The following is a 24,831-nucleotide window of genomic DNA, read 5'->3' as shown; positions in this document are numbered from 1 at the left end:
TGCCTGAGCAGGGATTTGAAACGTGAATCTGAGTTGCCAAGCTAACAATGGCCTATCAGGAAAGGGACCAGGATATGCAAAATAACGTGGACATGAAAAAAATCATGACTTTTCCATGAAAGCCCTACTTTAATAGCCCAAAGAAGAAAGTGTCTTGTGTTCTTCAGAATTCAGAACCCCTTCACCATAATAGAGCTAGTCTACAGGATGATAAGGTACTTGGCAAAAAAGGCTTCATTCGTCTTCTTTTTTTTCTAATCAATAAGGGACCTTATCACAGTATTTTGCTTATAGAAGGCTCTCAGTAGGAATAAATACATATATTTGTAAAATAAACTATTTACTGAATTAAAATTAACCAAGGGATCCTTATGTACAGAAGGAATAAGAGAGGAAATATACTTTAATATATTTTTCAGGAGCTGGGAAGGAGACTGCCCAAGGAGTCAGGGCTGGATAGTGAAATCCCTGTAACTCTAAAAGTTCAAATGGTAAAAGAGCTCCAAATTGAGGTACCTGGGCCTCCATTGTAGAAGAAGCAATAAAAATGGGTAAAAATGACATAAGGCAAGAAGTACCCACCGTTCAAAATGTGTAAGATTGAAAAAAAATATTATTTAAAAAAAACAGTCTATCTACAAAAACTGAGATAATCCAGGATTTGGCAGAGCTGATACGATTTCAGGCACAGAACAAAGAATTTCACAGTTATCTCTTCTCCTTCACCTATCCAAGCCTCGAGGGTTTGTGTTTTTTTTTTTTCTCAAGATTTTATGTATTTATTTGCGAGAGAGAGTGAGTGAAAGAGAGAGCACACGAGTGGGGGGAGGGGCAGAGGGAGAAGCAGACTCCCTGCTGAGAAGGTAGCCCTTTGTCAGGGATCATGACCTGTGCTAAAGACAGATTCTTAACCAATTGAGCCACATAGGCACCCCAAGCCTTGAATTTTAAGAAACCATTTAAATTAACTTTAAAATGTTCTTGTAGACATTACTAAACTGTCCATACCAATGAATTTCAATGACATCACTGTTTCCATGGTAACTAATGCACTTCAAAAGGGGAAAAAACAGAAAGCAAGACTAAAAACCAGGGAAAAAATGAAGTGGTATAAACGAAGCATAATATTACTCCCTTACATTTATGGCACACTTTCTAATTTCAAATGCTTTGCCATTACTTAGACTCCAAGGCTCTTAAATGCCAGAAAGATCTCAGAAATAAACAAATCCACATTCCACTCCCAGCCAGGATTCCCTTTACAATGCACCATGGTTGTCCAATTGTTTACAGAGCTCATTGCTGGGAAGTTCTCTCATTCACTTGCAAAGATTACTGAGCACCTATCTTGTTCTGCAGGTTTAAGAGATGATTAAGATATTCTACCTCCTTTTAAAATTTTTGCTATTTAGAAATAATTGAAACATAGGGGTGAATAAAAAGAGGGTTATAATTAAGATACAGGACAATGTTAAAGAGCCAACTTGGAAGGATCATGCATTTCCAATGACTTTCACTTGTATTCCATTTCAGCCCCACATACCCACAACCAACCACACCCTGGGCTTTGTCATGACCCAGAACCATTCCAATTCTGCAAACTTAAACCCCAATATTAACTTTCTGTTTACAAACAGCTCTTTCATTCCCTAATACCGCACTAGTCTATGAGTTTTATGCAGCCCAAGATCCTTCATGTGAAATATTTCCTCGCTGTATTTCCTTGCTGATATCTTTAACTTTTACTTTCAGTGACACCCACCTAGCAATAGCCTAATATGAATGTAGTGACCATCCCCCTTCCCCATTGTTATGTTCCATAGGAGTCTCTGTCTCACCCTTTGTCCCTTTATCCTTGAGTGTAGAGGAAAATCTGTTAGAACAATTATGAGATTGTTTGCCTCTCTACTTACAGGGCCATAAGTATCAGGTGCTGAGGATAAGTGAAAATAACCTAAAGATTTAAAGTTACATGTGCTGAATTTGCCAACTACGGTCATTAGACCCCCAACTAGTAAAGTGCATGTAAAACCTGCCCCATAGTCATAGTCACATCAAGTGACAACACTGGTTGAAATAGTCTCTTGGTGTACAAAATGATAATTTACAGAGTGGAGAATAAAAAGTGCTGGTTTCTACCTTTTTTTAAAAAAATATTTTATTTATTTATTTGACAGACAGAGATCACAAGTAGGCAGAGAGGCAGAGAGAGAGCAGGAAGCAGGCTCCCCGCTGCACAGAGAGCCCGATGCGAGGCTCGATCCCAGGACCCTGAGACCATGACCTGAGCCGAAGGCAGAGGCCCCAACCCACTGAGCCACACAGGCGCCCCTGGTTTCTGCTTTTTAAAAAACTTTCCCCCCAAGAATTTCATAATGCTTTTAAGTAAATGACATATGCCTCTATCCTCATCTTACAGAATGAGAAATTAAGCATTCACTGATATGCTGATAGGATTACTATTACCCTTGGAGTGGCAATAACAGACCATTGGCCCTGTTACATAATTTCTGCTAGAAAGAAGGATTATGTATCACTTGCTCTCATAATTTTTGGCAGATAGCTCTCTAACTTTTTGCTGACTTATATTTTAAAATCCAATATAAGTATTCTTATTTAGTTATTTGGGTAGGTAATACTTGTACCTGGTTTATCTTGGAGGGCATAATAGGATGTCACATTGTTCAAACTATGTGTTTGAGACATTTTTATATGGTGCGCATTTGGTCACCATTGCTTTAAAAAAAATTTCCAAGCTAAAATTCACAACAGAGAATACAATGGGGGTTTTATCACTCATTTATCCAAATATAAAGACTGGACTTAAACACTTTTTTTTCTTAAGATTTTATTTATTTATTTGACAGACAGAGATCTCAAGTAGGTAGAGAGGCAGGCAGAGAGAGAGGAGGAAACAGGCTCCCTGCTGAGCAGAGAGCCTGATGTGGGGCTTGATCCCAGGACCCTGGGATCATGACCTGAGCCGAAGGCAGAGGCTTTAACCCACTGAGCCACCCAGGCGCCCCTGGACTTAAACACTTTCTGATCATGGAAATACTCTCAGATCATCCTTATCAGGCTCTTCAATTTTCCTAAGACAATGTGGACCCAGTGCAGAGCTCCATGGCTTGTTAATGCCTACAGCTCTGCACTAACCGGCAAGGGAGAAGAGGTACCTGTCAAAGAGGAACATCTCAACTCCACTACTCTACTGTTTTACACTTTCAGATGCTCCCCTGAGAGAAAAACATTTATGAGAGTCCATTCATGCTAGTGAATCACTGGATTTCATATCATGTCAGTTTCTTTTTCTTTTTTTTTTTTTTTAAGATTTTTATTTATTTATTTATTTGACAGACAGATCACAAGTAGGCAGAGAGGCAGGCAGAGAGAGAGAGGAGGAAGCAGGCTCCCCGCAGAGCAGAGAGCCCAATATGGGGCTCGATCCCAGGACCCCGAGACCATGATCTGAGCCGAAGGCAGAGGCTTTAACCCACTGAGCCACCCAGGCGCCCCCCATGTCAGTTTCATTGAAGAATTCAATGAAAGTTATGAATTCTCTCCATACCAAAACAAACTCAAAGTGAACATATCATTTGGGGATGGGGAAAAGGAGGAGGGAGAAAGAATCATGAGACCTCTGAAGCTAATTCATGACTGGAGTCTAAAAAACTCTGCTCTATAAGCTCTAAAATCTATTCCTGAATTAAACTAGTCGACTAGATAGTCATATAGATGGAGGCATCACATTGGCTTTGTACAAAAATGCTTGTTCTAAACCATACTCTGACGTAAGTCCACTTGCTTTTGCTGATGCATGCTAGGAGGAAGAAACCTCTATTTATGGTTAAAAAAAAGGTAATGAGAGTGTGTTATTCATATAAAGGGTTACTTTATTCAGAGAACCTAGGAGAGATTTATGCCTCTCTGGTCTCAGTTCTCCTCTCAAATGCTGTGCTCTAACCTTATGGAAATGGGCACTTTTATAAAGGCCCTACATGGTTGCTAGAAAATTCATGGGTTACTTCTGGCATGTATTTAAGTCCCTTAATGGCCTGCAGTTTGTTTACAGATTCACTTCTGATTCTGATTTTAATTGCGTTTTGTCTTAATATTATTACATTTGTATTTTGTCATATTGTATAGAAAATCCTCAGATACTTTTTAGAAGATGGTGAGCTACGAATGAGTTATGAACGAGACAGATGGAAAAAAGTCACCGTTTTCACCTGTCCTCCTATCACTGCCTTATTCAAGTATCTCCTTCTAAACACTGATGTGGGGTTTTTTTTGTCAATAATATCTGCAAGTATCTGGAGAGGTAGTACTTGGTCACAAAACTCATACCTGAAAGATGTTTCAGAATTCTTCTAAAAATATTTTAATGCAATTAGAATTTTTCTTGATTAATATAATATATATACATGTTTGCACCTATACGCATGTTGTTAAAGTAACCATAAAGACGAAGTAGGGTTTTCTACAGATTTCTGCACAGAACTAAATTAAAATTTGGACTGTATTTCTCAATGACTTGCTTCTTCAGTTAGAGTGTTTCGTATTATAACAAAGAAGCTGTAAATGCTTACAGGCACATGGACTTTTCGAAACATCTCGGCACCCTTGCGTGCATCCATCAGTGCAATGTCCTGGGGTGTGGAGACAATCACAGCACCTAACCAACAGAAAACAAAACAAAAAGAAAGTAAAATGATGCCATCATTTAATTCTTTATGGAAAGATTACTTCCATAATTATATTGCTTACATTCTAAAAGAGTACTACATTAACTATTTAGGTAATTTGTATACACTTTAGACACATGAATGGGAAAGATGAGGAAATGTCTACCTTGCTCTTGCCTATTTTTGACTCCTCACTTCTAAAATAACAACTGATTGACCAATGATTCAAGATCACAGATATATCATCAGAACTTTCTTCCCAGACAATGTGCTAGTTAGAAGATACACAAGACAGGCACTACTTTCAAGAAGCTAATAATCTACTTGGAAAATCCAAAAATTAAGGATCACAACACAATGTGCTAAGCAATGTAACAGAAGTATAAGTATGCCTCTTCGATACTATGGAGTTAAAAAGGAGAAATAAAGGAAAAGAGAAGTAATTCATTCTACGGGTCAGAAATGCAAAGATGATAATGCATGGGATGAAAAAGGAGAGAGGAAAGGTTTCAGAGAGAGGTAATTCCTGAGCTGAGTCTTGAAAGTTTGTATTAAAGAAACTCACTAGTGTAGAAGGCCCTATAGAAAATAGTTTGGTGGGTAAAACTAGAAGTTGTGGTAGAAACTGAGATGCAAAACAGAGGTGGCCTTGATGAAAGCAGTACCAAAAGTAGGTGGAGATCAAGGCTTTCCTAGGTTTCTACTATGACCCTGCAGAAACCAGATGGTTCTACCATAGTGGTTTTTTTTTTTTTAATATTTTATTTATTTGACAGACAGAGATCACAAGTAGGCAGAGAGGCAGGCAGAGAGAGGTGGGGAAGCAGGCTCCCTGTGGAGCCGAGAGCCCGATGCAGGGCTCGATCCCAGGACCCTGGGATCATGACCTGAGCCGAAGGCAGAGGCTTTAACCCACTGAGCCACCCAGGTGCCCCTACCACAGTGTTTTGAGAGAAAGTGCAGTGTAAACTTTTAAGTAGAAACACCAGAGGGCTGGTTATGATTTGCAGTTTGTGATTTCTTAAATTTTGTGGGTTCTTCTAGATGATAACCTGAAAAATAATTAACATAAACATATTCTACATGACCTGGATGACCATCATCTTCTAACTATACATTGACATGACATTTCAGAGCTCCAAACCATTAAATTGGCACCAAGTGATAGTAGCTCATCACAACTTATGAAAAGATAGGTAGTATCAACAATAAATAATGGACTATATCAAATGAAGATCATAAGATACTACAAAGTATTGCTGAAGGGACATTTTGAAGTCAAAACAAAGATAAGTAGTAGGGGAACTAAGTTAGCACAAAGCACAATGCAATACAAGCTTGCCAAACTCAAAAAATGTGTGCTATAAGAGTTAGCTACAAATTCATCTTGCTATCAGTATTTTCCTTTCAGCCAAAACACACTCCAACTTTAATATTAATGTCATTAATTTTAATTTTATTGATTTTTTAAAGTTTTGTGTTTTTTTACTATAATGTTTTTAGTTTTTAAAAAATTATTTAAGAGCTATAAATTTAAGGAATTTATATTTACACATAGTTTATAGTCTTATGACAAAAATAAGTCAATACATGGTATGGAACAAATTATTTTTCCCTCAGAAGGAGGGCCTATTCATTAGTCAAGTTTGAGAAACACTACCTTTGGAATTCCAACAGAATCAGAATTCAAATTTTTATTCCATAGCCAACTTCCTCTGTCACTAAGGTAATTACCTTAATCTCTCTGAGATTGGTATTACCATGCCATTTTGTAGATGAGGAAACGAAATTTCAGAGAAATAATTAAATGAAACTAATATACCTAAGATGCCTGACATGATGCCTAGACACAGGATAAACATTCAGTCAGTAAAAGGTAGCTGATGTTGTTGTTGCTCATATAATCACCATTACTATCTTTATTATTGTTATTAATAAAATGTCTTAGAAGTTGCTGGGAAGGTCATTTCTATACGTACCATCAGGCAGCTCATTCTACTTTTCAAACTGTTCCATGGGTCACTACAGCCTTCTATTTTTATTTGCTCTGCCCAAGGAACCAAAAACTAGTCAACCGTTCTCTTTCCTGTCTTTCAAAGATTGATGGAAGTCACATCTCTGTAAAAACTATATGCAACTCTACTTCACAGATCCAATATACATCCATAATTTGCCACCTTCTAGGTTCTTTTATCAATCTATTTCACTGTTTTTTCCTATCCAGGCATTTGGAAGGAATCGGATTCCAGTTCTGCCCCCATCCAGCTGTGTGACTGACCTTTGGCAAGTAACTCAGAACCACTCTAGGACTCAGTTTCCTTAGCTATAACATTAATGCAAGGACTAGATAGTCTCCAAGGTCTCAGCTAGCTCTGATTATATGCTTTAGCACTGCCTCTTAACTATAGTTTCTAAAACCACTCCTGTTCATCCTGACTGTTCAGTGAACCTATTTAAGTGAATGTGAAATACTATCCTACTCCAAGAATAATGACCTCTCAATCACAGAGCTACTCTGTGATTAAAAAAATCATAAATAAATAAAACCTCCTTGGCTATTTCCACCAAATTCTGTCTTAATTATATACCTGTACACAGGGGGTTTTCTATTGCATTAGCCCTAAAAAGCACTTTTAGCTTTCACAGGATATACTCACTTTATTATTCTAAATAGCCTTTGTCTACTATTTGTATTACCACTATACAATACAATTTCATGGGAAGTTATGATATTTCTCATTTTTTAATCAAACAAAACTGCTATAATGCCATGTACAAAATAGGCACTTAACAAAAAATAGGTGATTTAAATAATTTTCTTTTATTTTCAAATCATCTATCCTGGACTACTGCTGCATGAACTCTTAGTTGGTAACTCCTTGAACTAGGAGTTAAGAGCTCTGGATTCTGGCTCTGTTTACTATGTCTTTGTAACTATACAACCTTGAATAGTTCACTAAATCTCAATATATCTCAATGAACTCTTCTGTAAAATCCACCTATTTCCACTGTTCCTATTTAACTTAAAGAGATGTCTCATTAAAAACAAAGAATGTGAAAGTGTTATAAAAATATTTGGTGACATTATTTTGATAGCTATAAGATCCTAGAGAGAAGGACTGAAGTGCCTTGGTTTTTCTCTGTACTTAACCCTAACATAGTATCACAAGTAAGCATCCAAAACATTTGAGTTTCTCTGTAATCTAAATAGCACCATTCATACACCAATTAATAACAACTTTTTTTAAAAAGATTTTATTTATTTATTTGACAGAGACAGACTGTGAGAGAGGGGACACAAGCAGGGGGAGTGGAAGAGGGAGAAGCAGGCTTCCTGCCAATCAGGGAGCCCAATGTGGGGCTCGATCCCACGACCCTGGGATCATGAGCTGAGCCGAAGGCTTAGTTTAACCAACTGAGCCACCCCGGTGCACCTAATAACAACTTTTTGACAAGGACAATGAACATCTTCTATGTCCCATCAAATACTTAAAAGGTATAAACATTCCATTAGAACAACCAGCCACATATAAAAGATTTTTGGGGGGTGCCTGGGTGCCTCAGTTGGTTAAGCATCTGCCTTTGGCTCAGGTCATGATCCCAGGGTCCTAGAATCAAGCCCCACACCAGGCCCCTTGCTCAGTGGGGAGCCTGCTTCTCCCCCTCCCTCTGCCCACTCCCCTTCATGCTCGTATGTAGGTGCTCTCTCTCACTCTCAAATAAATAAAATCCGTGTAAGAGTTCTTTTGCTGAAGTACATGTTCTTAAATAATTAAGTTCTTAATCACAATGTAATCAGTCTTTAGGATTATTTGGAGAAAAAATTTCTAGCCTCCTTTGAAGAATACAAAAACAACTGGCTCATGCAAAAATCACTATTTCTTTTGTTGTACCAATTTTTATTTTATTTTATTTTTAATATTTTATTTATTTGTCAGAGAGAGAGGGCACGCAAGCTCAAGCAGGGGGAGTGGCATGCAGAGGGAGAAGCAGGCTCTCCACTTAGCAAGGAGCCTGATGTTGGACTCGAACCCAGGACCCTGATATCATAACCTGAGCCAAAGGCAGACGCTTAACAGACTGAGCCACCCAGGCATGCCTAATGTACCAAATTTTAATACATCATATAAGTAACCATTTCAGATAGCCCTACAATGACTTTTAGAATGTAGAAGGAAATAAAGCAAGCAACAAACAAAACCTATGTTAAAATTAAATTTAATCGTTACTCATCAATCTGTGTCTCACAACCTAGATTTTTAAATTTTCAAGGAATTATATCAATTTTTTTCTTGTTACCATATCTCATTTCTTAAAATATGGTCTCTAAATCTATTATTACATTTTATCTTTATGATTCTTGGCTGTCTACCTCGTAAATTTTCATTTTTATCAGGGCATGAACCAATATGAACTAACCCAAATTCTTCCCTTTTAATACCAGCACTGATGATGTCACTTCAGTCTTCTGATGGGAAGGTTAGTTGGGAAACTTGTGCTCTCTTTACTGACAACAGGAATGTTAGTAGCAACAAAGAGAAGGCTCAGTTTGCAATAAATGGAAGTATCTTCTGGGGTAAAACACAGTATCATAAAAACCCCTATCTCAAGAATCCCAGGGAGAATTTTCTAACCATTTTCTAGAGTAAATGTCTAAGTCCAAGCAATTAAATAATATTTTTAAATGTTATCTTCCAAGTTATAATCTTTTTAAAAGGCTTTTTATCCAACTAAGATTTACTATAAAAGATTATCTAGCAGATTCTGGCAAATATGTAAACATCCTAAACAATAATTATTCAGAGTATTATTTTAATTGCTAATTCTCTTGACTATTAAGAAGAAAATCTGTAACTGCATATCTGAATTTGGGTCAGAGTTCAGAGTAGTGAAACATTTGAAACTGATTATTCTAGATGTTGAGCTGATCATAATGATACCAGTGTGGAACTACTCAACTATGCCATTTTAAGTCTCAGGGTATAAATTATATCTAATTCCCATGCTTGATTGAGAACTTCAGTGTTGGAACCCAATATGTGCAACAAAAACTGCTCATAATTATACCTAGATGAGTAACTACATACTTTACAACTTTTGAGTATATCAATATAAAGTCAATTAAGACTTAAAAGAATAAATTAACTGCTATTGTTTGTTTGTTCTGTTTTGTTTTGTTTTAAGTAGGCTCCATGCCCAGCATAGAGCCCAGTGTGAGGATTGAACTCATGACCTAGGCCGAAATCAAAAGTTGGACATTTAAACCACCCAGGAAGCCCAAATTAACTATTCTTAATGTTCACAGAACTCTATTATTTAGTGGTGCTGATTCTCTTAGATACTTGCAGTAAAATAACCATTCAACTTCTGTTAGCCTAACATAAATAATACCAAATATATCATTGTTTATTAACTATAAAGTAGATTAGCTTTGGCATTTTTTAGCTCCTCCTTTCTCCTCTGTAGCTCCCAAATTCCTTAATTATAAAAATTATTTGCTGTAAGATCAAAGAAAGTCCACTAATATTAGATGTGATTAAATAAAACATGATTAAAAAGGTAAATCTATCCCAAATGTACCCACAGACTGTGTTTCAACAGGAAATATAAATAATTCTTTCATGAATCAGTTTTGGACTCTATGCTCCATTCCAATAGAGAACTGACTACAGTCACAAAGGAGATATGTTTTACTAATTTAAAGATCAATCATTATTTTGCTCACTTTAGAAATGAATTATGGCACAGGAAGTTTGTAAATGGCTGCCAAAAAGAATTATAAAAACACAATAATTAGTGGAAACCACAGTATTTCAAAATTACGTGTGAGAGAGTGTGCTCTTCAGAACTTTAATAAGAATTCAAGTTTGTCAAAGGAATCTAGATGTGTATCTGCCACTTAGGGACAAAGACTGGCTCTTCAATAACAGAGTTAACAGGCAATGGGCTTCCAATCACCTCATCTTAATGATGTTAATAAAGAATTCACCAGGGCTATCCAGACTGCTGGTCACTAGGAACCATTCGGGACAAGTGAAACCTTTCAGAGATTTTAAAGAGCTTGGGCTGGAAACAAACTGCTCATACTCTTCACTCATGCTCTCTTGCTCTTTTATTCTCTTCTTCCCTTCACTTTTGATGTTTCCAGTAAAGTTAAGATAAAATCCTTGCTTCTTTCCAGTCTTGACTCCAACCTTAATCTGATCAGTAAACACCTTGGGGAACCTACTTGTTGTATACCTATGTCTGTACAACAGAAAGAAAGCTCTTTTGCTCTTCCATGATAGTCTATTCATGTTGTATTCTTAGATTTAATATTTTACATTTCAAATTCTGTAAGAGGCACGTATAGCTCAGCCTGCCCATGCTCACAGTGAGCCACCACCAGAGGCTGTTTGTTTAATAATGAAACACATTCCTTTTATACATATTCCTTCTCTAATATAAACTCTAGAGAGGAGAATTACTACTCCCTGATTACCCTAACTTTATTTAAGCAGGTATGTCTCAGGAAATAGAGACTGAGACTTAATATGGAAAAGCTTTCTTCCATTTCCAAATACTATCATACCTGAGACGTAAAAACAATCTTCAGAGCTAAGCTTCAGATTTTAATCAAATTTCTAAAATGTATGATCAAGTGCAAAAACTTTTTAAGTGATGGATTGTAGGACTTGTACTTTTTCTACATACAAACAGTTAATGAATTTAAAAGTAGCTTTTAATATGACCCTGACTAACCATCGGCCATTATACTATTCATTGAACTTTAAGACATTAATGAATTTTAGCTGTAAGGTATATATCATGACGGAAGTATCCAGAAATTCTTAAACAATGAAACTGAATGAACTACCTCAGAAGCTCCCCAACTAAACACAAGCTAAATGATTCAGGAATTCAAATGTCAGATAGGTTGGTCAAGACAAAGTGATTCTGAAAGCCAATTATATAAGAATCATTTAAGGAAAGTTTTAAAATCCTGGGTCTTTCCATGTCATAGTTCAGAACTTGTTAATTCTCAGACTATTTTTTTGAACTATTAACTGATATGTTATAACTTCCACCTATAAAATACGTTAATGCAAATACAAAACCCCAAAAAGCTTATTTCTTTAAAATTTAGATTGAAAATACTGTTGTTCATTAACCAATGACATCATATTTAATTTTATAATTTGATTCTTAATGTAACAAAGACTGAAGTTCCAGACTGAATACCAGAAATCCCCTAAACAATAAAACCCTGGAATAGTTTCTATTCTTTAACACCTGGCTACAATTTGTATAACAAAAGGACACATTTATTTTGAAAAGAATTCTTATAATTTGATAAATAAAACAATAATTCTCTCCTACATCGTGTAACTCTTGACAAATATCCATTCATTTTAACTCTGCCCAATATTTGCATGGAAATACAGTACACATGGAAGAAGTCCAAAATTGACTGTCTCCTTCAAAGTTCCATTCTGCAAATTGAAAACATAAATGAAGATTTAATATCTTTGAATACTAGGAATAGCTATGACCTAAGTTTTCTACTTTTGAAGGATCAGCATGTTTCTAGCTTTACAGTTTGAGGTCATTGTAAAATGTAATTTTATATTGTTTATATTAAATGTAAGGAAAACAAAGCACTAAAACCCAAAATAGCCAAACATTTTTCTTTTAGTTTAATAGTTTTTCAAAAGATCAGTACTGGATCTTAAAAGAATTACTCTTTTAAATTTGAAAACAATTCTAAGAAGGGAAAGAAATAGCTATAAAGAAAAAATTTAAAAGATTTCATTTAGGTTACCTAAGTGAAACCACTGTGTTCCTTTTGCTCTGAGAGAGTAAATACCAGATAACAAGGAAACTTTCAAATGATGGCCTAAGGTAATTCACTTACACAACAATAGTAACAATAAGCTTCTGATCCTCCCAAACCCAACAGGTTTTCATATTATCAAAACAACTGTCCAAATTAGTAATCAAAGGGTGTTACCTGAAAAGAGATCACTGATTAGGCCAAACTACTGGTGGAGGCAAAAACACTAGTGTGGACTTGTACAGCTTTTTCTCATGTATCTCTGATGAACAAATGGGAGTTCAGTTACTGTAGCAATAAACCCAATGCCTTTCACAAGCAATAAATGCCTTTCATTTTAAACAATGACTGAAATATTAAGGTGCCTTAATTTAAAATTCCTACCTCATCTCATTTAAATGAATGAGAGGCAGAAAGGCCTCTGGCTTTCCTTCTGACCACAGGGTCCAGACAGGAAGGGTCATGAAAGAAAGGTCAATACCTCATTTTTGTAATGTAAATACCAGTTTGCTAGAGCAGCTTCTCTTGAGCCCATGGACATTCAGCATATTATCTAGCTGACTACTCTGCCATATACAGTAACTCCCTCTCCAGGTAAAAGAAATCAAAGCAGGACCCACACTAGAACTATCTGGCTGCTTTCTGTCCCACTTCCGCCCCTCCCTGAAAGGAAAAGAGAACAAAGAAGGGACCATGATGGCTCCCCTCTCCAGTGTTCAATCTTTGTCCATTCTATTATAATAAGTTTCCAAAAGTTTCACTCCTACATCAATTTTTACTTAATAAAGGGCAACTTCTTTTCATAACTCTATCCTATCAAAATAAATTCTTCTATCCATTACTCCCCACTATACAGAATATACTTATGCTACTGCTTATCTACAAATAAATATTCTGTTCATAAACCTGATGACAGTACAATTTCGCCTTGTGATCGTATGGATTTTCTCTACTTTGACTGTATTACTGGTATCTGTATTATCCACAAATTCTTTGCTTTGTATTTCATCTACTGCAAGCCACTAATTCACAATTATAATGAGGACCAGAAGAAGAAGAGAAGCTGTTTTAGTTATTTTCCACTTGTTGCACTTCACTTCCTTCCCCCCCACCAAGTTCTGCTTCATTCTCCACCCCTCTCTGTCCTGACCAGTGCCTGGGTAGCTGACCTTTGTGGACTGTACCACCTGAGTTTTCTTACCTTCTGGCTTCCACTGCGGAATCTGCCAGTAGGAGGCACCTGCAGGATATGAGACTGAGAGGAAAAAGAGGCTGCAGTATTATTACCTACCTCATACACCACTCATTCGCTGCCTTGCAGCAGTTCTGGATATGGCTTAGTTCCTCTGTAGCCACACTTCCAAGAGGCAGACCCTCTTCCATGGCTCTAGCAGCCTCTAGGTTCTACTGACACAGTTCATCCCTGGGCCCCATTAGGCAGAGGGGACAGTAATAACTTCTTGTCACTAGTCTTTGGGTACTCCATCCTCTCTTGCTGGTTTCCTTAATGCTGCCTACACCTCTATTACCAGTCCCTTCATTAACTTCATTCTGTTATTCCTTTTAAGGTATGTCATCTGTTTCCTGCCCAGACCCTGATTAATACAGCATCTGAATACAAATAACTTACTAAAACTCTCCAGTGTCTTAAAAAAGAAAAATATGCTTCACATAAAAATGTGAAGCATCAACTCTTCACTTAATTTCAAGAGTTAAAATCAAATTCAGATAGTCTTTATATAGTCATGAAGAGGACCTCAGTTCAAGCAAAAGAGGAAAGAAAAAAAATTAGGTAACATCTATTAGAATTCAAATACCACTACAGTGCAAATATTTTCAAAATATTCAAGGTACTTATAATGTTCATCAAAGAAATATTAATCCTCATCTACTATGGAAGAGCAGATAAGGGTCTGAAAATTCCCAGGAAGGTACTCAAGGGAGAGGGGGGCCAGACAGTGGAGGAGTAGGGGACCCTATTTCAACTGGTCCCCTGAACAGAGCTAGATATCTACCAGACCACTCTGAACAACCACAATTATCAGCCTGAGATGTAAGAAGATATATCCAGATCTATACCAACAAATTGTCACCAGTTGGTTTTGAGGCATGAAGCAGAATGCCACGATTCCAATCTTCTACTGGAAGATAAAAAGGAAGGGGAAGGGAGCCTCTGGATCCTGGGCCACAGGAGTGCAAAAGCCTCCTGTGCTGGGGACCAGGCACAGACTCACAGACAGGTAGGTAGCGTAGGTAGCCATGGGGAAAGGACTTCAGGGCAACCCCCAGACTGAAATCTGGAGCTACGGGGCACATGTGCAAACTGGGAGCAGCTGGTGGTTTTAAAAGCATAAAGGGCAGAGACATCCCTGGACCTGGAAGTAAGGGCTGGGAGGGCTGCTATGGGGCACACAACCCAGGATGCTGCAGTTTTTAGCAGCACAGATGAAAAACGGAGGCAGTGTGGCCTGGAGGGCTCACTGGAGAACAAACTCCAATCTCTCTGTTCTGAGATACTGTCACTTCTGCTCTGACTCCTGGAAGAGATGCAGAAAGCTGCCAGATAAAGACCCCAGAGAAGAAAGGCCCCCCAAAAATGGTTTTCACTAAGCCCACCCCCAACAGGGGGCAGGACAACTCTGTCTAAACAGGGTTGCCTGAGCAACAGCACAGCAGGTCCCTGCCCCAGAAGACAGGCTGAAAGATCAAGAGGCCAGCAACCCTAAGGTCCCTATAAAACAGGTGCCATCTTGCTTGGGTTGTAGGCAATAATTTGGACTCTGTAAATTCCCTCAACTACTCCCCAACAGAATGACTAAGAGGAGGAATCCCCAACACAGGAAAAGTTCAGAGACCGTGACTTCTGCCACAGAACTAACAGATATGGAATAAGCAAGATGTCAGAAACAGACTTCAGAGTAATAGTTATGTAGACAATAGCTATAATGGAGAAAATCATTAATGGCAACATAGATTCTCTAAGAGCAGAAGTGAGAGCTGATTTGGCAGGACATAAAAATGATATCAATGAGATCCAATCACATCTAGACACTCTAACAGCTAGTGGTAAAAGAAGAACGAATTAGTGATCTAGAAGACAAACTGATAGAAAAGAAGGGTCAAGAGGAGGCCTGATCAAATAGCTTAGAATTCATGAAAACAGAATTAGAGAAATATATGACACCATGAAATGTTCCAATGTCAGAATTATTGGGCTCCCTGAGTGGGGAGAGAGAGAGAGAGAACTAGAAGATACATTTGAGCACATCCTAGCTGAGAACTTCCCTAATCTGGGGACCAAAACAAGAATTCGTATCCTAGAGGAAGAGAGAACACCTCCCAAGATCAAAGAGAATAAACCAACACCCTGGCATGTAATATTAAAACTCTTAGAGAAGCAGGCTTCCTGCTGGAGCAGAGAGCTTGATGTGGTGCTCCATCCCAGGACCCTGGGATCACGACTGGAGCTGAAGGCAGATGCTTATCGACTGAGCCACCCAGGCGACCCAGAGAACCATCTTTCATGCCAACCGACCACAAAAGAAAGCTGGGGTAGCAATTCTCATGTCAGACAAACCAGATTTTAAGCTAAAGACTGTAGTCAGAGATCCAGAAGGACACTATATCATTCTTAAACGGTCCATCCAACAAGAAGATCTGACAATCATAAATATCTGTGCCCCAGCCAACTACATAAGCCAACTACATAAGCCAACTGTTCACGAAAATAAAGAGACATGTTGATAATAATACGGTAATTGCAGGAGACCTTAACACTCCACTCTCAGCAACAGACAGATTATCTAAGCAGAAAATCAACAAAAAATAAGAGCTTTGAATGACACACTGGACCAGGTGGACCTCATAGATATATACAGAACATTCCACCCTAAAGCAACAGAATACTCATTCTTCTTGAGTGCACATGGAATTTTCTCCACAATAGACCATATACTGGGTCACAAATCAGGTCTCAACTGATACCAAAAGACTGAGATAATTCCCTGAATATTTTCAGACCACAATGCTTTGAAACTGGAACTCAATCACAAGAAAAAGTTTCGAAGAAATTCAAACACATGGAAGCTAAAGACCATCCTACTCAAGAATGTTTGGGTCAACCAGGAAATCAAAGAAGAACTTAAATAATTTATGGAAACCAATGAAAACAAAAGCACATTGGTTCAAAACCTACAGGATATGGCAAAGGTGGTCCTAAGGGGGAAATACATAGCCATCCAAGCCTCCCTCAAAAAAGAAAAAGAAAAGTCCTGAATATACAAACTATCTTTACACCTTAAAGAACTGGAGAATCAACAACATATTAAGCCTAACCGGTGCACAAGAAGGGAAATAATTAAGATTACAGCAGAGATCAATGAATTAGGAAACCAGAAATACAGTAAAACACATCAATTAAACTAGAAGCTGGTTCTTTGAAAGAATTAATAAAATAGATGAACCACTGGCCAGACTTACCCAAAAGAAAAGTGAAAAGACCCAAATTAATAAAATTATGAATGAAAGAGGAAAGGCACAACTAACACCAAGGAAATAGAAACAATTATCAGAAATTATTATAAACACTTATATGCCAATAAGTTAAGCAACCTGGAAGAAATGGATACATTCCTGGAAACCTATAAACTTCCAAGACTGAAACAAGGAAGAAACTGACAACCTGAACAGACCAAAAACCAGTAATGAGATTGAAGCAGTGACCAAACACCTCCCAAAACACAAGAGTCCAGGACCTGATGGACTCCCTGGGGAATTCTACTTAACATTCAAAGAAGAAATAATACCTATTCTCCTGAAGCTGTTTAAAAAAATAGAAACAGAAGGAGAACTTCCAGATTCCTTCTCTGAGGCCAGCATTACCTTGATCCCAAAACCAGGCAAAGACCCCATCAAAAAGGAAAATTTCAGACCAATATCCCTGATGAATATGGATGCCAAAATTCTCAACAAGATCCTAGCTAATAAGATCCAACAGTACATTAAAAGGATTATCCACCATGATCAGGTGGGATTTATCCCTGGGATGCAAAGGTGGTTCTACTTTCACAAATCAATCGGTGTGATAGAACAAATTAATAAGAGAAGAGAGAAGAACCACATGGTCCTCTCAATTGATGCAGAAAAAGCATTTGAGAAAATACAGCATCCTTTCCTGAACTCTTCAGAGTATAGGGATAGAGAAAACATTCCTCAATTTCATAAAATCCATCTATGAAAACCCACAGTGAATATCACTCTCAATGGGGAAAAGCTGAGAGCCTTTCCCTTAAGATCAGGAACATGACAAGGATGCCCGCTCTCGCCTCTATTGTTCAACATAGTACCAGAAGTCTTAGCAACAGCAATCAGACAACAAAAAGAAATAAAAGGTATTCAAATTGCAAAGAAGAAGTCAAACTTTCTCTTTTCACAAATGATATGATAATTTATGTGGAAAACCCAAAAAATTCCACCCCCAAATTATTAGAACTCATAGAGCAATTCAGTAATGTGGCAGTATATAAAATCAATGCACAGAAATCAGTTGCTTTCTTATACACTAACAATGAAACTGTAGAAAGAGAAATTAAAGAATCAATTTCGCTTGCAATAGCACCAAAAACCAGAAGATACCTTGGAATAAACCTAACCAAAGAGGTAAACAATCTATACTCTAGGAACTATAGAACACTCGTGAAATAAATTAAAGAAGACACAAAAAGATGGAAAAAACATTCCATGCTCATGGATTAGAAGAAAAACGTTGTTAAAATGTCTATGCCGCCCAGAGCAATCTATACTTTCAACGCCATCCTGATCAATACTATTGGCATTTTTCAAAGTGCTGGAACAAACAATTCTAAAATTTGTATGGAACCAGAAAAGACCCCAAATTACCAAAGAAATGTTGAAAAAGAAAAACAAAGCTGTGGGTATCACGTTGCCTGACTTCAAGCTATTATACAAAGCCATGATCACCAAGACAGCATGGTACTGGCACAAAAACAGACACATGGACCAATGGAACAGAATAGTGAGCCCAGATATGAACCCTCAAGTCTACGGTCAAATAATCTTTGACAAAGCAGGAAAAAATATCCAATGGAAAAGTCTTTTCAATAAACGGTGCTGGGAAAATTGGACAGCTATATACAGAAGAATGAAACTAGACCATTCTCTTACACTATACACAAAGATAAACTCAAAATGGATGAACGACCTCAACATGAGATAGGAGTCCATCAAAATCCTAGAGGAGAACATAAGCAGTAACCTCTTTGACATCAGCCACAGCAACTTCTTTCAAGACATATCTCCAAAGGCAAGGGAACCAAAGTGAAAATGAACTTTTGGGACTTCATCAAGATAAAAAGCTTCTGCACAGCAAAGGAACAGTCAACAAAACAAAGAGACAACTCACGGAATGGGAGAAGATATCTGCAAATGACACCACAGATAAAGGGCTGGTATTCAAGATACTTCTCAAACTGAACACCCAAAAAACAAATAATCAAGTCAAAAAATGGATAGAAGACATGAATAGACACTTCTCCAAAGAAGACATACAAATGGCTAACAGACACATGAAAAATGTTCATCATCACTAGCTACCAGGGAAATTCATATCAAAACCACACTGAGATACCACCTTACACTAGTCAGAATGGCAAAAATTGACAAGCCAAGAAACAACAAATATTGGAGAGGCTGTGGAGAAAGGGGAACCCTCTTACACTGTTGGTGGGAATGCAAGCTGGTTACAGCCACTTTGGAAAACAGTGTGGAGATTCCTCAAAAAATTAAAAATAGAGCTACACTATGGCTCACTAGAGCTACACCTGGCAATTGCACTACTGGGTATTTATCCCAAAGATACAGATGTCATAAAAAGAAGGGCCATATGCACTCCAACATTCATAGCAGGAATGGCCACAGTAGCCAAACTGTGGAAAGAGCACACATGCCCTTCAACAGATGAATGGATAAAGAAAATGTGTATTTAAAAAAAAAAAAAAGAAGAAGAAGATGTGTATATTCAATGGAATATTACTCAGCCATCAGAAAGGACGAATACCTAGATTTTGCATCACCGTGGATGGGACTAGAGGAGATTATGCTAAGTGAAATAAGTCAAGCAGAGAAAGTCAATTATCAGACGGTTTCACTTATTTGTGGAACATAAGGAATAGCATGGAGGACATTAGGAGAAGGAAGGGAAAAGTGAAGGAGGGGAAATCAGAGGGGGAGACAAACCATGACAGACTATGGACTTCAAGAAACAAACAGAGTTTGGAGGGTGGGGCGGATGGGTTAGCCTGGTGATGGGTATTAAGGAAGCTGTATTACACGGAGCACTGGGTGTTATATGCAAACAATGAATCATGGAACACTACATCAAAAACTAATGATGTACTGTATGGTGACTAACATAATTTTAAAAATTAAAAAAAAAAAAAAAGAAAATTCCCAGGAGCTCATCACTATGTCTTAAAAAACCCAGAAGTCAACCCTGAAATTACCCCACTCAGTATATGGTAACAAGTAATTTAAATGCTTAACAAACAACAAGCAAAAACCCAGCAAACTCAATCACTTGGAAAAAAAGCGGGGAGTGGGGAGAGTAAGAAAATTAAAACCAGCACTAACAACTCTGCCTTTGTGCCTTGGCAAGTTCAACAAGAACAAATCCAAAGACTATAACTGGTTATTTCCCATCCTTTATTCTGTCTCTTTTCCCTCTAGTAATTACTATAACTACTAGGTATTTGTAGCATGTAATGATTCAATAGCCCATGTATGCTCAAATTTAAATCATTAGCCACTAATACTGCTATCAACATATTTATTACTGTTGTTGGTACACAACACTTTAAACACAAGGATTTTTTTTTTTTAAGTTTCTTCTTATAATGAGCTTGTCATCCATTTGATGGAACAAAAAAATGAAACGCATACAAAGAGTTGCTAATTAGCATTCAGTAAAAGGATCTTTTTGCTTATACAGGTCTGCCTCCATAAATTTTCCAAAAGGATGTCCCTTTACAAATATAAAACATTTCATTTCATTCTCAACATGGCATGGAGACATGCAAAGTTGATATAAAGGCTCTTTCTAAATGACAACATCTCACCACCACCCCCACCAAAAAACTCAAAGTAGTTTCTAAAAAAATATAATACATTTAGGTGGAGCTTTTACATTATCTTATTTGACCCTTATGAGTCTGTGGGGTAGGCAGGTATTCCAAAGGTAAGGATAAAAAGGCAGAGAGGCAGTTAGCACCTTGCTAAGCATCCCTGCAATGCTAATGATTCTCCCTATTAATTTGGTACAGAGCCTGTATGTAACCAAATAGCAAGCGTCCGCATGCACATTATTTTCCAGACACCAAAACAAAGTTAATACTAAAAGGTACCATCGATCCACAAGGACATTATATACAGAATAGGAAAAAGGACAGCATAAATAAATCCCTAAAATGAAAATATTTTTCTCTCAAAGGGAGAGTGAAATAAAATGCACGTTTTTAATGAATCCTTTTTAAACTTATATAGAAAAAACACTTGGATAAAACCAGTTGGGGTGGAGGAAATCATAGGACTGAGCTAGAAGGATGGTAAGAAAGATAAGAAGGCACAAATCTGTTTATATAAACAGTGATAACTAGTCAACTATCTTTGTTATTTATTCAATCAATATTAATTGCATAAGCCACTGCCCAAAGTACTCTAAGAAATACTACAGTGAATAGGAAAAAGTTCTGCATTCAAGTAGCTTACCTCCCAGTTGAACAGATAATACAGACATACAGATAAAACACTCATTCACTGATTCAACATTTACTGAGTGGTTACAGGAAGGCACGGAGTTTGGCACTGTGAGAAATACAAGGATGAATTAAACAAATCCTTAGCCCTCCAGGGAGTAACATTTTGAAGAAAACACAGTTTTGCAGGCTATAAATGGAGAACATTAGAAGTGCTGTAAGAGTGGTCTAAATGAAATGTTATGTGAATTCCAAAGAGGGAGAAATGATTCCCAAGTAGGGATTCGAGGAAGATAACAGGAAGTAGAAATTTGAAATAAAGGGCATGTAGGATTTGGGTACCCACTGATTAGAGGGTCAGATGTATATAAAGACAGAAACTTTGGGAAGTAAATGGAGGATGGAGGTGGCAGTGAGTACTTAAGGGTTTGGGGAGGGGACTCCCAGGTTATGTGAAGGAGTTTAAGAGGATGGACCGGGAAGTTAGATCACAGAGGATGCTCAAATGGGAGTCTAAAAAGCTTATATGGTTTACAGGATATGAGACATAAGAAAAGGTAGAATACAGAGTATCTTAAAAGAGTTCTAAAGTCAATGATAAGAGGAAAGGAAAATTAGGTTCATAATTAGAGAAGAGATAATTCATTTAGGCTTAGAAAGGACAATATGAATCTGATAGGCTGTTTCAGATAATACAAGTTGATGAAAGCCATGATTCAAACCAGTTCAGCAACTCCTTGGTTGGTACCCTTCCTGGAAGACAGCTCAATTTTTATTTCCTCAGATATATTAACTATGAAATGACACTGGCCTGAATAAAACCAAACCTCAGGAACTAAGCCTTTAACACACACACGCAATCACATGTATCTCCCCCCGCCAACCCCACACACATCATTTTAGTAGGATACTTTTATTGCTGGATTTTTGTTTGTATGTATAAAATTAACAGATGTTCAGTGTAAAAAATCCAGTCTTTTCATAGCTGTTAATTTTAATATTGACATAATGACCCACAGTATGAACGTACTAACAGTGATAGCTGCAATCCTATACTGAGAGCCAGTGCACCTGGAAAGTAGCCAACTGTCCAAGACTAGTATGATCAGCCCAAAGATGATACTGGTCTTTTCAAGAATCATTTGGGGCTCTACTCCTAAAGGACAAAGGAGACTGCTTCTAAATGATCTCCAGACCTTCCCTGGAATATATGAGTTAAAGAAGCCCAAAGCAATCTCTCAGGAATCAAAACAGAAACAAAACTGAACATAGTAAACACTAACACAGACTGTTGGTTGGATACTTAACATATAGGGGTGCACAGGTTTAGGCATATTCATGAACAAATTTTTATCATTAGAATAATTTCAACCTAATGGGTTTGAATGGAATAGAACTAAACTCAGAAAATCAGTGAGTCAAATGTTGTCAGGCTTTGTATTAGAACAGCTTTATGTAGAGGTTGAGAGCATGATATTTAAACTGAATCAGAATTGATATGAGCCTCAGCTATGGACTACGGTAACTGTGTGACCTTGGAAAAGTGGCTTAAATCTTTAAAGATTTAAGAAAATAAGAATAATACCTGTGATAATTAAATATAAAAATTAATATATGAGAGACTGTCCTTAAATGGCAGTTTATTGATAATGGGCAATTATCATGGTACCAATTTATATAGAAATCTGTCCTTAAAGAATTAGTGCTTTATATTTACTTTTTTCTTTTTTTAAGATTTTATTTATTTATTTGAGAGAGAGAGAGAAAGAGCACAAGCAGGGGGAGCAGCAGAGGGGGAGAGGGGAAGCAGGCTCCCCGCTGAGCAGGGAGCCTGATGCGCGACTCAATCCCAGGACCCCGGGATCATGGACTGAGCCGAGGGCAGACGCTTAACCATCTGAGCTACCCAGGCACCCCATATTTACTTTTTAAAATTAAAACATGCTCATTAAAGAAAATTTAGAAAATACTGATAAATAATAATTTTACTTCCATAGTCCAGAAATCACTAAGTTTATGAATTTTCAAAAGCATCTTTAGAACCTGGCTCTATTTTTTTTTTAATGGATCAGACTTTTTTTTAAATGGGAAGTAAAACATGTGTTTCTATCACAGAATTATAAACACCTTCAGTTTCATTTTCTGATTTCTATCCCTTGGGGTGAGAAAAAGCAAAGCAAACAAGGTATGGTGCTATCTTGAATGCTCTACAATGTATCATATTTATTCTTTTTTTTCAGAGACCAAGGGGTCTCTGAAAAAAAAAGAATACAGGGGTCAGGCAGGGGTCAGGCAGGGGGAGAGAGGAGAGAGAATCTTCAGTAGGCTCCATGAGTTCATGACCTGAGCTGAAATCAAGAGGCAGATGCTTAACAGACTGAACCACCCAGGCACTTCTCATATTTATTCTTTAAAGCTCATCTACATCAAGTGTTTTACAATCCTCTCATATCCATCTCTTTGTCCTTTGAGAGACCTGGTATCATGGGGTTTAGATTTCTCATTTAGCACTTTTCACACTGAATGATAGTTCTTTTCTTAGCAGCCATTTGTTCCCCTTGCCCTTCCCCTTGTTCTACAGTCTATAGCCGGGGTTTCTAACCTAAGAACTGTGAACCTCCTGAAATGACACATTAAAGCAGTGTTTCTGTAGATACCAATACATCTTCCTGGAGAGAACCCATGTATTAATCAACCTGAAAAAAGTTCTGAGTATCAAAAAAGGTATAGAACTCTGGTCTAGGGAAAATATTTTTGGTTTAATTACCCTTGGATCTTCTACAGTGCTTAGCATCTATCTTTATATAGATAAATATTTGTTGATTTAATATTTTATTAATAAAGCATAAAGTCAATACTGGATATATAAAATTTATCTATCTAAAATATATTTTCCTCATATATTTTTCTCATTCATCATTTCCTCATCTTAACATAAAAAAATATTGTTTCTGAAAGAATAGTGGTTATCAGGGTTTAGTGAGAAGAAGAAATGAAGAGTTATTGTTTAACAAATATAGAATTTCAGTTTGGGAAGATGAGAAAGTTCTGGAGTTGGATGGTGGTGATGGCTACACAACAATACGAATGTCCTCAATACTACTGAACTGCTAAGTTTTACCACCACTACAACAACAACAACAAAAAACTGCTTTTTATTATCAGATGATATTAATGACCTATTTGTTACAGGGCAGACTCTTCATCAAAGAAAAGGAATAAAGAAATATTACTGGTTGGGGCGCCTGGGTGGCTCAGTGGGTTAAGCCTCTGCCTTCAGCTCAGGTCATGATCTCAGGGTCCTGGGATCGAGCCCCACATCGGGCTCTCTGCTCAGCAGGGGGCCTGCTTCCCCCCACCCCCGGCTCCCCGCCTGCTTCTCTGCCTATTTGTGATCTCTTTCAAAAAAAAAAAAAAAAAAGAAAGAAAGAAAGAAAGAAATATTACTGGTTAAATTTTAGCATATAAGAAACAAATCTTAACCTCAATCTACACACTGTTGATTTTAGAGTATAAGCACAAATAAAAATAGGGTGGACATAATCTTAAATACTGTCCAAATACA

At 37.3% G+C, this 24,831-nt stretch overlaps 1 protein-coding gene across 1 annotated transcript in view; it reads right to left on the bottom strand.

Annotated features, from left to right (window-relative positions):
- Positions 1 to 24,831, bottom strand: part of NUBPL (NUBP iron-sulfur cluster assembly factor, mitochondrial) — a 200,773-nt gene that overhangs the window by 28,097 nt on the left and 147,845 nt on the right. Inside the window, exon 8 of the mRNA XM_080808849.1 lies at positions 4,590 to 4,675. Within this exon, the coding sequence (XP_080664975.1) occupies positions 4,590 to 4,675 (86 nt within the window). The remainder of the gene's footprint in view (positions 1 to 4,589; positions 4,676 to 24,831) is intronic.

Source organism: Martes martes (assembly GCF_963455335.1).
Source record: "Martes martes genome assembly, chromosome: 7".
NCBI lineage: Eukaryota > Metazoa > Chordata > Mammalia > Carnivora > Mustelidae > Martes > Martes martes.
This window is presented reverse-complemented; position numbering and strand designations above follow the sequence as displayed.